Source organism: Onychostruthus taczanowskii, unplaced genomic scaffold (genome assembly GCF_017590055.1).
Source record: "Onychostruthus taczanowskii isolate IOZ18803 unplaced genomic scaffold, ASM1759005v1 scaffold75, whole genome shotgun sequence".
In the NCBI taxonomy this organism is placed as follows: domain Eukaryota; kingdom Metazoa; phylum Chordata; class Aves; order Passeriformes; family Passeridae; genus Onychostruthus; species Onychostruthus taczanowskii.
The window spans coordinates 1998076-2010666 of record NW_024505339.1 but is presented as its reverse complement, the minus strand read 5'-3'; the positions used below and the strand labels follow the sequence as shown (position 1 = coordinate 2010666).

At 59.4% G+C, this 12591-nt stretch overlaps 1 protein-coding gene across 1 annotated transcript; it reads right to left on the bottom strand.

Annotated features, from left to right (window-relative positions):
* Nucleotides 1-2921: 2921 nt before the first annotated feature.
* Nucleotides 2922-12504, bottom strand: SCARF1 (scavenger receptor class F member 1). Its single transcript, XM_041423127.1, has 11 exons — nt 11939-12504; nt 11195-11256; nt 10843-10944; nt 10207-10732; nt 9551-9769; nt 9339-9467; nt 9138-9241; nt 8829-8940; nt 8627-8751; nt 8350-8487; nt 2922-8043 (listed from the first exon to the last, which is right to left on the bottom strand). Exons 1-11 carry the CDS (start codon nt 12031-12033, stop codon nt 7037-7039), a joined length of 2619 nt encoding a protein of 872 aa, XP_041279061.1. The 5' UTR covers nt 12034-12504; the 3' UTR covers nt 2922-7036.
* Nucleotides 12505-12591: the final 87 nt, after the last annotated feature.

Here is a 12591-nt window from a genome sequence, read left to right as displayed (position 1 = left end):
GGAACAACAAGTGCCCAAAGGCTACTAGTCATGATTTGTTTGCACCAGCCTTCCAGCCAAGTTGGCTGCAGGATTCAATAGGTTACACTGAAAAAGGCAACCATTGGGTCACCCTAATGCCAGCAAAGGGAAAACTCAGTTTGGGGCTGGTAATTGAGAGCCTCCACACACTTTGAGCCAGGAGTCTTCCCCACAAAACTCTTACAGAGAGGACAAAACCAGAGAAAGGAAAGTGAGTCAGCACAGATGAATGAACGTCCCCACACCTCATCACAAGCCATCACCGAGTTCAGAAGTGATGGCCAGATATTTGAGGACAATGAGAACATTTGACTGCACAAATTTCTTCTCAGGGATTAAGCTTTCTTGCCTCAGGGCACAGGTTGGCCACTGGGAGGGAGCAGTTGCCCCCAGGGCAGCAATTTCACAGCAGTCCAAACATTTGCATCTTCCCTGTGGTCTGTGGGCATGTGCACTCCCACGAGGAGAGCCAAAAAAGCCACAGGTTGGTGAACAGGAGTGAGAAACCGAGGTGAACCTCACTGATCTGGGACAAACTGAAAGCAGTCAAGGCAAAGAGCACGAGGTGGGCCCCAAGTGAAGTTCTTGTCAGCAGAGCACATCTCAGGAAGCAGACAAGCAAATGCCTGCTCACAGAGACAGTCAGCATTTGCTTATCAGCTCCTGTGTGTGCTTTATCTGGGTGGCAGAAAGTCTCCACCTGATGGGTTTAATGTGATCTCTTGGCTGTGACAAAGTCTCCAGGATGCAGAGAGAACACAGCAGCCTTGAACAGAAGTCCTGAAGGGTCTCCAGGCACTGGGAGTCTCCCTCACACACAGGAGTGCTCCTGGGGACCCGAGTGACAGGGACACCTTGGGAGCACCGCCCTGAGAGCGGAGCACAGGATGGAGATGGAGCTGCCAACTGCAGCTGATAAAAGACTCAAACATGTGCATGTTTGCCAGGTGCACCAACCCCGGTACACAAAGCAGGGGAGATAAGCAGCTGATGAATGAGCAAAACCCAAAGAATCATCACATCATTCACAGGTACCTTTGTCTGGACTTTGTTTCTCCACACCTCAGCTTTCCCCCACTGTTCTCAGCCATCACTCAGCTGAGGCTCCATGCACTGGCTTCCAACTCTTTTCACAAAGGGCTTCCTCCACCAGCCCCAACGGGCTGATGCAGCCTCAGTCTCCATCACACATCTCTGGACAGAGCCCAAACTGCCTCCCTGCACTCTGCCCTTCCCTTCTCTGAGCACATGCAAACCCTCAGCCACCACAGCAGCTTTCCAAACCCGCACCACACCTTCACCCTCGGGTTCCTTTTAACCCCACTGACCACCCAAACACACTGTGGGGTGCACAATTCTCGCCATGCCCAGGCTGGGGATAGATGTCCACCCCCAGGCTGTTTTACCAGGATTACCATTCCCACAACACACATTTCTCTCTCTCCTTCCAAGCTGTGTCTGCAACAGGGCTGGAGCTGCATTAACTGTGTCCAGCTCCACTCGTGCCAGTCCCTGGAGCCCACAAGAGCAAGCAAATTGGGGAACACACCTATCCAAGGGGACAACCTAATCCTGGGGAGTGCTGTCACAAGGCAGGTGGCCTTTTGAGGCATGCTGAAGCTTTTTCCAGCCTAGGCACACCTCAAGCTGCACTGTGGGGAAAGCAGCTGGCCACACAGCCAGCCAGGGCAGCTTCCCTTACCGGAGAGACCCCAGCACCGGGTGCTTTGGCAGGGAGGGGGTCTGACCCAGCAATGATGCCTGGGGGTCAGAGCCCCCTTCCAGCCACAAAAGCCGGTTCAGAGCCTCCCCCCACCCCCACCCACAGCGCAGGCCCCAGCACAGCCCACAACGCATTTCCTCCATCACCTCCTCCTCCTCTTCCTCATCCCTGCACAGCCCCCTTCCCAGCCCCGCTATCCTTGCCCAGCCCAGCGATCCTCTCTGCGACAAGAGCCACTGCCCACTGTCCCCGCCGCCAGCCGCCCCCCAGTGTCCTCCAGCAGAGCCCACCCCCCACATCACCCCCGCAGCATCCCACAGCCCCAGAGCCCCGCGGCACCCCCAAAGAGCCCCTCAGCATCCCCTCCCTCCTCGCCATCCACCCCCCCACCCACGCTCCCCTCTCCATCCGCTGCCTGCCACTCCCACGCGCGATATCCCCCGCCCTCCCCAGTGCCCCTCTCCCACGCAAACCCCACGGCAGCCCCGGCGCGGTGTCCCCGCCGCCCCCGGTGCGGTGCCCCGCTCACCGCCGCTGCCGCGCCCGCTCCGCTCCGCCGCGGTCCCACCCGGGCTTTTTATCCGCCCTCCGAGGCAAAACAGGCGCGCCCGCTGATTGGCCGCCGCCTCAGCCAATGGCCGCGCGCGCCGCTGCCGCTGGGGCACGTGCCGGTTCGCGCCCCCTCTCCCGGGACCCCCTCACGGGACACCCCCCCAATATCCCACGGGATCCCCCCGGTATCTTCCCCCGGGATACTCCCGATATCCCCCTACGGGATCCCCGATATCTTCCCCTGGGATCCCACAGTATCCCCCGCTCTCTCCTACCGGTACCCCTCGATATCTTCTCCCAGTAATCTCCCTATTTCTTCCCCGGTAATCCCCGATATCTACTCCCCGGTATCCGCTGATATCTCCCCCAAGTACCTCCCACCCCCAGGTATCCGCTGATATTTTTCTCCTCTGGTAGTCGCCGGGATTCCCCCGGTATTCCTGTAGTACTTCTCGATATCGCCCGGGACCCTCCCGGTCTGCAGGTACCTCCAGTACCCTCACACACAGACCCTCACACACAGACCCTCACATACACACCTCACACACACACACACATACACAACCCTCATACACACACACACACCCACACACACACAGACCCTCACACACACACCCTCACACACAGACCCTCACATACACACCTCAGACACAGACCCTCACACACACACACCCGAGCGCTGGTCGGGCTCGCCGCCTTCCAGGGAAAAGCGACAAACCCGGGAAGGGCGGCGGGAGGTGAAGCGGCTCCCCCGCCCGGCCCGGCGCGGGGACAGCGGGACCGCCCCGCGGGGATCGCTGCCGCTCTCCGCCGGTCTCCGCCGGCCCCGGGCGGCAGCCGCGGGAGCCGCACCGCGCTTACCGCGGAGCGGCTGCTGTGAGGGAGGACAGCCCCGCCGAATACCGGGAGCCGTGTGGGGAACGGCACCGCGGCATGGCTCGTCTGCTGTGGGTACGAGCACCGGATCTGTCCTGCGAAGTCTGCCTGTCCTGCTCAAGGAGAGACCTGAGAAACTGCTCCACCCCATTAAAAGGGTATTTTGGGAACAGGCATCCAACGCAGCCCTGGGCTGACCACCGTCATGGGACAGATGGACAGGGGCAATGAGCCCTCGAGACACCCCAGCCCACAACACAGCTCATTCAAAGAGTCACAGAAAGGTTTGGGTTGGAAGGAACCTAAAAGATCGTCTCGTTCCACCCCCTGGCATGGGCAGGGACACCTTCCACCAGATCAGGTTGGTCCAAGCCCCATCCAACCTGGCCTTCAGCAGTTCCAGGAGTGGGGCAGCCACAGCTTCTGTGGGCAACCTGTGCCAGAGCCTCACAGCCAAGAATTTCTTCCCGGTATCCCATCTAACCTGCCCTCTGTCAGCTGTTCCCCCTTGTCCTGTCACTTCATCCCTTGTCCAAAGTCTCTCTCCAGCTCTCTTGGAGCCTCTTCAGGCACTGGAAGTGCTATAAGGTTTCCCTGCGCTCTTCTCCAGGCTGAACACCCCCAGCTCCCTCAGCCTGTCCATAGCAGAGCTGCTCCAGCCTCTGATCATCATTGTTGCTTCCTCTGGCCTTGCTCCAACACATCCCTGTCCTTTTTATGTTGGAATCCTCACAGCTGGACACAATACTCCAGGTGGTATCTTAGGTGGGCAGGGTAAAGGGGGAAAATCCCCTCACTAAACTTGTTGATCACTGCTGAGGATACAGCCCAGCTTCATGAAATAAAGTAATACCATTATAAGCCAGCTTCACATCTGACTTCACCACAGCTCTGCTTTCTTTTTTCTGTTAAATTATTTTTCAGAGCATTCCTCTGAGGTATTTCTACACCTTCCATAAATCCTTCCCTCAATAGGGAGGTCCTGGGTCAGAGGACATGGCCATAAATCCCTAGAATCTTTATAGGGGATATTTTCTCAGCCAAAGGAGATGAAAACAGCATTTGTGGCAGGTAAACACCCCAGAGGAAGCAGAGGGCCCCAGACAGACGGACGTGTCCCCACCACTCCATCCCTGTGGCGGGTGGGAAGAGGAAACTCCTCAGCCTTGGCTGTGGAAGAGGGATCAAACGTTTCAACAGCTGCAAAAGTGGATTTAAGCCAATGCAAACAAACAAACAAAAAGCCCAAAGAAAACAAGGCAGCCTGGGTCGGTGCCAGGTGTTTAGCAGAGGTAGAAGAAGGCTGAGCAGCACGAGACCCAGGAGACCTCAGCACCCAGACCTGGCTGCTGTGTCCGAGAAACACAAACTGTGACGGGGAGGAGCATGAGGAGGGTTCGGAGGCTGTTTGGGGTCACGGGAACCCTTTGCCTCAGCAAGAGCAGGGAGGGCTCAGTTTTCCTATCCTAGAAGGAGAAAAGCTATCAGGTGATCCGTGGCCAGCTATAAATACCCTAGGGATTGAGTAAACAGCATGGGGAGAAAAAAAATAAAGTGCAGCCGAAGAAAAGCACTGACACAGAGACGTGTTTTTAGAAACTGGCCAGGAATGAGTTTAGCTGGGAGGGAGGTGACAGCTCCTGCTCTGGCACAGGCACTGGGCTAAATGATGTGGTGCTCTTCAAAGGCTTGGGCAGTTTGAGAAAGGAGATGACAAGGCTGACAGGATGACAAGGACAGACCACCACAGGACAGACCTCAGGAACAGCTCCAGCCTCTGCTGCTGCCCCAGCAGAGCACACAGACACCTCTCTGCTTTCAGACAGCACCTGCACGTGAATCTCTTCCCACTGCCTGCCTTCCAAACACTGCAGCAGCTTTGGAAAGTCAGAAATCCAGCACAGGAAGAGATTCCCCTGCCAGATCTGCCTTGCTGACCTCCCACAGCCAGAGCTAAACCACCGGCACAGCCGACGGAAGCATCCCCAGCAAGCAGACACCAGCGCAGCCACGCTGCAGGAGCGTGCATGGGCAGCCACACGCTGGAAATCTGCAGCTCGTTCCCCTTTCACTGCCCAGACACAGCCAAGATGCTTCATCTTCAAGCAGGGGAAACATCCTGGCTCCATGGACAAGGAAGGTTTTCTCAAACCGGGCGCTGGTTTGAGGCTGTCAGGTTGTTGTCAGCTATTTACATGCTGCACCCAGAGTGAACTGGCTCATGTGATGTTCACTTCTGGCACAGCACTGCTCAGCTCACAGGCTCAAAATATCCATCCCATTAGGGAAAAAAAAATGGTTGCTTATAAATCAAATGTGGGACTGTCCCTGCCGCTGTCATAAAATGGTGTCAAAACAAAAGCAAGCCCGTGCAGAACAGGCTGCTGCTCCAGTCCTGCCAGGATGAGCAGTTTTATTTGGATGCCAGAATATTTGGTGTTATAATCACAGCAGCAGATGATTCCACTGCAGGAAAGGGTGCTTTGTGCTGGCTGCAAAACTGGAAGCTTCAGCCAGGTCAGACTGTGAGAATTTGGTGCCTTGTGCTGTGGAGAAGCACCCATGGGAAGCAAAAGGGAAAAAGCAAAACCCACTGTGTTTTCTGAAACACCCCAAACCCTGAAGCCAAGCTGAGCAGTGCCAGACCAGAAGGATTCATGTGGAGCTCTGCACATGATGTGTGAGGTGCAGGCTGCAGCAGAGGGGCTCTGGACATTCACAGCCCACTCACATTCCTCCTGCACTCCTGTCTTGGGCTTTGCACAGGGCTCAGCTCAGTGAATGAGAATTCAGAATTCAATAGAGACAGAAAATCTAAAAAAAAATTCCCAAACAGAAAGCCTAAGGCTGCTGACAGTTTCCACACTCTGGAGAATATTCCTGGTTGTATCTTTGACTCAAAGGGTAGCTGGGAAACCCATGTCCTGAAGGGCATTTAATTTTCATTCCAAGGCTTTCACACAACGCAAAATAACATAAAAAATACACAAAAACCTTCTACTACTTAGATACATCTAAAACCAGATCACTCTGCAAATCCTCTTTGGCATCTCAGCTTGCCTCCACAGCAGGAATGAGGCGTGGGAGGTGGCAGGAGCTTAGGGCACCCATGGAAACCCCACTTTCCTGGCAACTTCCCTCCTTATCAGCACGGCGCCAGGTGCACAGGTTGATGGTCACTGCCCAGCTGCCACGTTTGCACAACTGCAGCTTGGAACTGTGTGGAGTTTAAAAGGCTGTCACTACACCCTGTGTCCTGCCACAAGCTTTTCCACATGAAAGCAAAGGCAGCCAGGGCCTGCCACAGAAGCCAGAGCCACACAGATAAACCCCTGCAGACCCAGATACCCTTTGAGATAAGCAGCTAAAATTAATATTTTTTTCTGAAGCTGCTTGTGACAGCCCATCATCTCTCCTCAGCCCAGCTCCACAAAATAATCCCCTTCAGCGAGAAACACCTTTCCAGCAAGAGGCTCCGAGCTGCATCACAGGAATTGGGACAGGGAAAGGTGAAAACTGATGGGGTGAGACTGGATTTTGTGCATGCATTTCTCAGCTGGGCACTCAGCAGCCCTGCACTGGATATGTCCCCAGTGGTGACAGGGACTTGAGGGTGCCACCACAGCATCCAGAGCATCGCTGTCCCCCGGGGCTGTGCAGACACAGGCTGGTAGGGCAGGGAGGAGCAGAAAACAGCCCCACAGGCTGTCCCTGCTGTGGCCCCAGCGAGGCCGCAGAGCAGAGGGGGTCACCAGGAAGGCTCGAGGCTTCTCTGGTTCACAGCTCGGAGCGGGCCCCCGGCTGTCCCAGGCTGGGGCTGGAGGAGCCCGGTGGCTCCCGCGGCCCCAGCCCGGGGGTGGTGGCTCAGGTGGCCGGAGGGGCGGCCGGCAGCTCTTTGCCGGGGCTGGAGGGCGAATCAGCACCGCTGCTGGCCACGTTCTCGTATTTCGGCTCTTCCTCCGCGGCAGCCTGTCCCTTCCTTTCGAGGCTGCCAACTACCTCTTGGCTTTTGCCCTTCTCTGTGGCACCTGCGGTTTCGCTGGCCCCGTCTTGGGCACCGGTGTTTTTTGACGAGAGAGATGCAAGGAGGAGGGACAGTCTCTTCGCAGCGGGATGCTGCTGCTTGCCAGGGGCTGACTCGGCGGGAGCCCCCGGCACACTGTCCCTCTGCTTGCAGCTGTTCTCCGAGTCCCTGCGCTGCGCCAGGGCCCGGCGAGGAGGTTTCTGGATGGCCTCCATGCTCCTCCTCACCTTGGGCTCCTCCTTCGCAGCCCACTTGCCCCTCTGCAAGCTGCCCAGACGCTTCAGCACAGCCTGGACCGGTCCCTCGCCAGTCCCCTCCGCCTTGGGGTCCTGCCCGGCCGTGCCCACCATCATGTAGATGGTGGTGACATTGGGCTCCTTCCCCTTCGCCTCCCAGCTGCCGCATTTCGCAGCTGCTTCCAGCGCCTCCACTCTCTGGGCCACATGCCTGGTGCTGGACACCACCCTGCGGCGTCCCCCCGGGGTGGCCCGAGGCGATGGCCGGTGGCTTTCGTCCCCCTTGCCGAGGGGCTCGGGGTTCTCGTAGCAATCGCTGGCCGGGCTCTCGCTGGGGGGCTCGGCCGCCGCGTCCCCCGGCGGTGGGGTCAGCCTGGACGGGCCCCACGGGGCCTTGGGCTTCCGGCTGGGGCTGGGGGTCTCGGCAGCCCCGAATTTTGTCCCCTCGGCGAAGGACACAGAGGGTCGCTTGGCCTTGGCGATGCTGGAGGTGCGGGGGATGGCGAAGGACTGCGAGACATCCTCGGAGTCGAAGGCGGACGGGTCCGGGAGCGCCTCGCCAGGGGGGGATGCCCCCTCCTGCAGCTCAGCCCCGCCCAGCAGCGGGATGCCTGTGGGACAAGGTGACACGTGTTACGGCCGCCGCAGCTGCCACCCTGCCCGGGGACATAACTGGGGACACTGGGACAGGAGCTGATGCAATAGGATTGTCCCTGGGATCGTTTCCCAGGGAGGAGGTTGTGAAATGGGGTTGCCCCACTGGGCACGTCCCATCGCACGCAGCCAAACACAGCCCTGCAGACAGGGAAACAAGGACAAGGAAATAAACACTGTCTGTGCCAAGCACAGCTCCCTGGGACGGCCAGGATTGACCCCAGAGGTGATCAGAGAGGAGGAGGAGCAGCCATGGGCGTCACCTTCTCTGGGCGGGACGGAGTACTCGGGTCCCTCGTTGTCGGTGTCGAAGGAGGAGAAGGAGCTGTCTGACACCCATGCAGACGATGGGGGCTCGATGAAGCTGGGGTTGTAGGGGATTTCCATGTCGTGATGGGAGACTGGGGAAGAGAATAGACCCAGGAGAACTTGAGCACGCCAGGGTGCTCGGGGGAGCAGGGTTTCAGGCTTCCCCCCAGGTAGAGAGCACAGAGAGTGCAGCACTTCTGGAAGTGCTGTCTGCAGCTCTGCTTTGCTCACCTGTGACTTTGGGAAGTTTTGAGGTACCCAGGTTAAAGCAGGGCATGAGAGCACTGAGGTTGGCCAGCACCCCCTGCACGTGGTGCTTCATCCTGGCCACCACATCATCATCTGGCACAGCTGCCCTGCAGAGCAGAGATGGACATCAAGGGACACAGGAGATGGGGATTTGTGTCAAAGGCTGAAAAATGGGAAAAAATACCTGTCTCTGGCATCTGCTGAGCTGGCACCACAGCAGCAGCAGGCGACACAGAGCAGCAGCAGCAGGAGAGGGACAAGGATGGCAGCTGCAAGGGCTCCATGGTCCTTCAAACCTGTGTGAGGAGATGAGCTGAGTCTGGCATGTCCTGTGGCTGTGACACCTACAGAACAGCCCTGCATGGAGAGAGCAGGAGCTGACAGCTGCCAGTGGGGCCAGGAGGCACCAGGATGCATCCCAGCCCCCCAGCATCTTCATGGATATGACCGTCCCTTGCCCAGTGCCAAGGAGTAAATGTGACGTTTATCTTACTCAGCACACAGTCACCCTGCACAGGGTCACAGGTCCCCCGGGAGCACTGGCAGGGTGAGGAACAATTCACTCCAAAATAGCCCTCGGGACAGGTGTCGTTGCAGCTGGAAGAGAGAGGAAAGGAGGGAGATGCCCCCAGAAAGAGTGAGGCTCCAGCCCAGCCCCACTCCCAGCATTATCCCAGCATTTTCCTGGCATTACCTGTCTCCCCAGTAGCCTGCCTGGCAGATGCAAACTCCTGTCACAGGGTCACAGCTCCCCGAAACACACTCGGGGCAGAGGAACTGGCAGCCATCACCAAAGGTGCCCATGGGGCAGGAGCTGTTGCAGCTGCCAAAACAGAGCAAAGCATCAGCGACTGTACCCCAGAGCAGGGACACCCCCAAGGACCAGGGGCCTCACCCTGGACATACCTGGGTCCTGTCCAGCCGGGGTCACAGCGCAGGCAGGACCCGCTCTGGGGGTCACAGGGCTCCCCGTGCTGGCAGCGGGGACACGGCTGGAGGCAGCCATCCCCATGGAATCCAGGAGCACAGGGATCCTTGCAGAGGGTCCCGTTCCAGCCAGGCTGGCAGGCCAGGCAGAAACCATCCACAGGTGAGCAGGGCTGGCTGCGCTTGCAGCTCCCACAGCTGTGTGGGCAGAGAGGCACTGAGGTCACAACGCCCACCCTTGTACCCCTAAAAAGCGGCTTTCACACCACAAAAAACAGGTTTCACACCACAAAATCATTGAGCATCATTTTGGACTGAGGGCAAACACAGTGGTGCCTAATGCTCTGTGGTAGCAAGAGGAGAGGAGGGCAGCAGAATCACAGGATGTCCTGAGTTGGGACATGCTGCTTTACCACCATGGGGAGCAAGATTAAGGACGACCAGATTTTAGGGTGACACTTTCTGCTGGCATTAGCAAGATGTTTCTTTTGGGGCAACTCTGATGCTGCATCCACCCTGGGATGCCCAAACCCATGATGGGTCTCCCTGCCCAGCCAAAAAGGGACAGAGAGGTACAGTGCCCTCCCCCAAGATCTGACTGCAGTCCGCTGGATCGCTCTGCTCCTCCATCTCACCTGTGCACGCACTGAGATCCGTATTTCCCTGCGGGACAGGGGTCCCGGCAGCTCCTGCCCTGGTAGCCGGGCTCGCAGCTGCAGTGGCCGGTGACAGGACTGCAGGAGCCGTGCCCGCAGTCGCAGCGCCGCTGGCACGCCGGTCCCCAGTAGCCAGGCAGGCACTCGCACTTGCCCGTCTCCTGCGCGCAGGGCGAGACGTTGCAGGAGCACTTGAAGCTGCATCTCCTGCCCCACCAGCCCGGCAGGCAGCGGCACAGCCCGCTCAGGGGGTCGCAGTGGGAGGTGGAGGGGTTGCACTGGCATTGCTTCCTGCAGCTCGGTGCCCACCAGCCCGGCTCGCAGTGGCAGGCGCCGGTCAGGGGGTCGCAGCGGCCGTGGGGGCCGCACTGGCAGGGGAACTGGCAGAGCCCACCCCAGTGGTTGGGGTCGCAGGTGCAGTGGCCGCTGACGGGGTCGCAGCGCCCGTTGGGGTGGCACGGGCAGCTCCGCTTGCAGTCGTGGCCCCAGTACTGCTCGGGGCAGCCTGCGAGGGGAAAGGACACAGGCAGGGTGGGGAGAAGCCCGGCAGCCCCCCGAGCATCCAGCTGGCTTTAAAGGGGGATGGCAGGGGCTGAGCGCGGGGAGGGCACTCACGGGAGCTGCAGTCTGCTCCGAAGAAGCCGGGTTTGCAGCGGCACAGCCCGGGTTTCACGCACACCTCGCCCTCTCTGCAGGCGTCCTCCCCCTCGCACACGGCTGTCGTGGCAGGAAAGGCACTCAGCTCTCTCTGGTCGGGGCTCACACACCACCTGCCACCCACCAGCAAGGACAGCATTCCCGGGGAAAGCACCATCCCATCCCTCTGGCTCAGCTGCAGCACCATCAGCACCTGGAGCTCCCCACTGGCACCGCTCACGGAGAGCTGAGGTTTCCCCCAACACCCAGAAGAATCCGCCCGGATGAGCGTGGGGACCGTGCTTTGGGGTTCACCCCATCCATCACTCACCGACCGTGCACGCCCTCCCCTCCTGCCTCCAGCCGGGACAGCACTCCAGGCCGGCCGGGAACCTGCGGGAGAGACCGGGGGTGTCAGCCAGGGCGGGGGACCAGGGCGGCTCCACGGCCCCGGCCAAGGCGAAGCGATCCTTGCCCCAGTGCTGAGAAGGCGGTGTGGCCCCCAGGGCAATGCTCCGGAAGGAAACCAGAAAAATAGAAGGAAATTTAGGAGGCTGCAGCTCGGGTGGGCGGCTGGGCTGGGCTGGGCTGCCCGAAGTGCTGGGAATGTCCCCAAGGAGCCGTGCCGGGTGTCCCATGCCCTGGGAGAGGCTCAAAGCTTCACCAGCAGGGAAGAAATGAGGCACTGAAGTGAAGGCCATGAAAGGTGTCACCACTGATGGGAGACAATGGGAGAGGCAACGTGGCAACAAATTCAGGGGACACCAGTCCCAAAGCTCTTTGGGGTTTGCTACAGTGACATTTCCCCACAATGAGTTCTGCCATGGGTCCCGTATTGCCCCGTTGCCCTGCACTCTGAAGGTGAATGAGAAATAAGCCCTGGAGAAGGGGCCTGATGCCCCAAATGCCCAGACATGCCCCAGCCACGCTCCCCAGCACCACCCCAGTCTGCACCCACCCCGTGCCAGGCTGCACATCTCTGTCCCTGGGAGGAGAGATGGACACCAACCCTCTGGGGCTGCTGAGAGGCCCCAGGAGATGGAGTGGCACAGGTGGGGACCCCCGTGGCACCTACCTGCAGACGTTCCTGCCCTCAGGGTCGAGCTCCTGGGCCGAGCTCTGCACCCACAGCCACAGCTGGAGGCAGAGGATGGGCCGGGCGCTCTCCATTCCAGCAGGGCACCAGGGCCCCAGTCCTGGTGGCTCCCCAGCCCCACGCTGGTGTCCCTCTGTCCCGTCTGTCCCGTCCCACCCGTGGGGCGGCCTCTTCCTCCCTCCAGCCTTGGGTTTCTTCCTGAGGAAACGCGGGAGGAGGCGCCCCGATCCAGACGTCAGGGTGCGGCAGGGAGGGGGAGCAGGGAATGCTGCTGCCCGGGCTATTTCTGGCCCTGCCACAGAAAGGGGCACCCAGGGGCTCAGCACAGCCACACGGGGGTGGGACCTGCCTGAACATCTCACCTGTGTCACCCCACTCCTCCTGTGCCATCCTCCACTGCCCCCAAAACTGCTTCAGCCCATGTCCCCCCAACCCAAACAAGGTGTCCAGTGCCACCCCCTGCCTCAACCCCCATGAGCCACCTCATGGCACTGCCAGCTCCTGGCAGGGGCTCAGAGGAGGGGTCCCCATGTCCCCCATGGCAACACAGCCTGACCTATGTTGGCCTTTGCAGGGCTGCTGGCCACTGTCCCACCTCGCCACGTCCCCAGGAGCTTTGTGTCAGCAGATGC

What these genes read in the sequence shown, in the direction of transcription:
- SCARF1 (XM_041423127.1), bottom strand. Translation starts at nt 12,033, where the DNA reads ATGGAGAGCGCCCGGCCCATCCTCTGCCTCCAGCTGTGGCTGTGGGTG. An exon ending in AAAACTTCCCAAAGTCACAG is followed by an intron (nt 8,488 to 8,626) that starts GTGAGCAAAGCA and finishes TCTCTTCCCCAG; the next exon opens with TCTCCCATCACGACATGGAA. An exon ending in CTCCGTCCCGCCCAGAGAAG is followed by an intron (nt 8,044 to 8,349) that starts GTGACGCCCATG and finishes CTTGTCCCACAG; the next exon opens with GCATCCCGCTGCTGGGCGGG.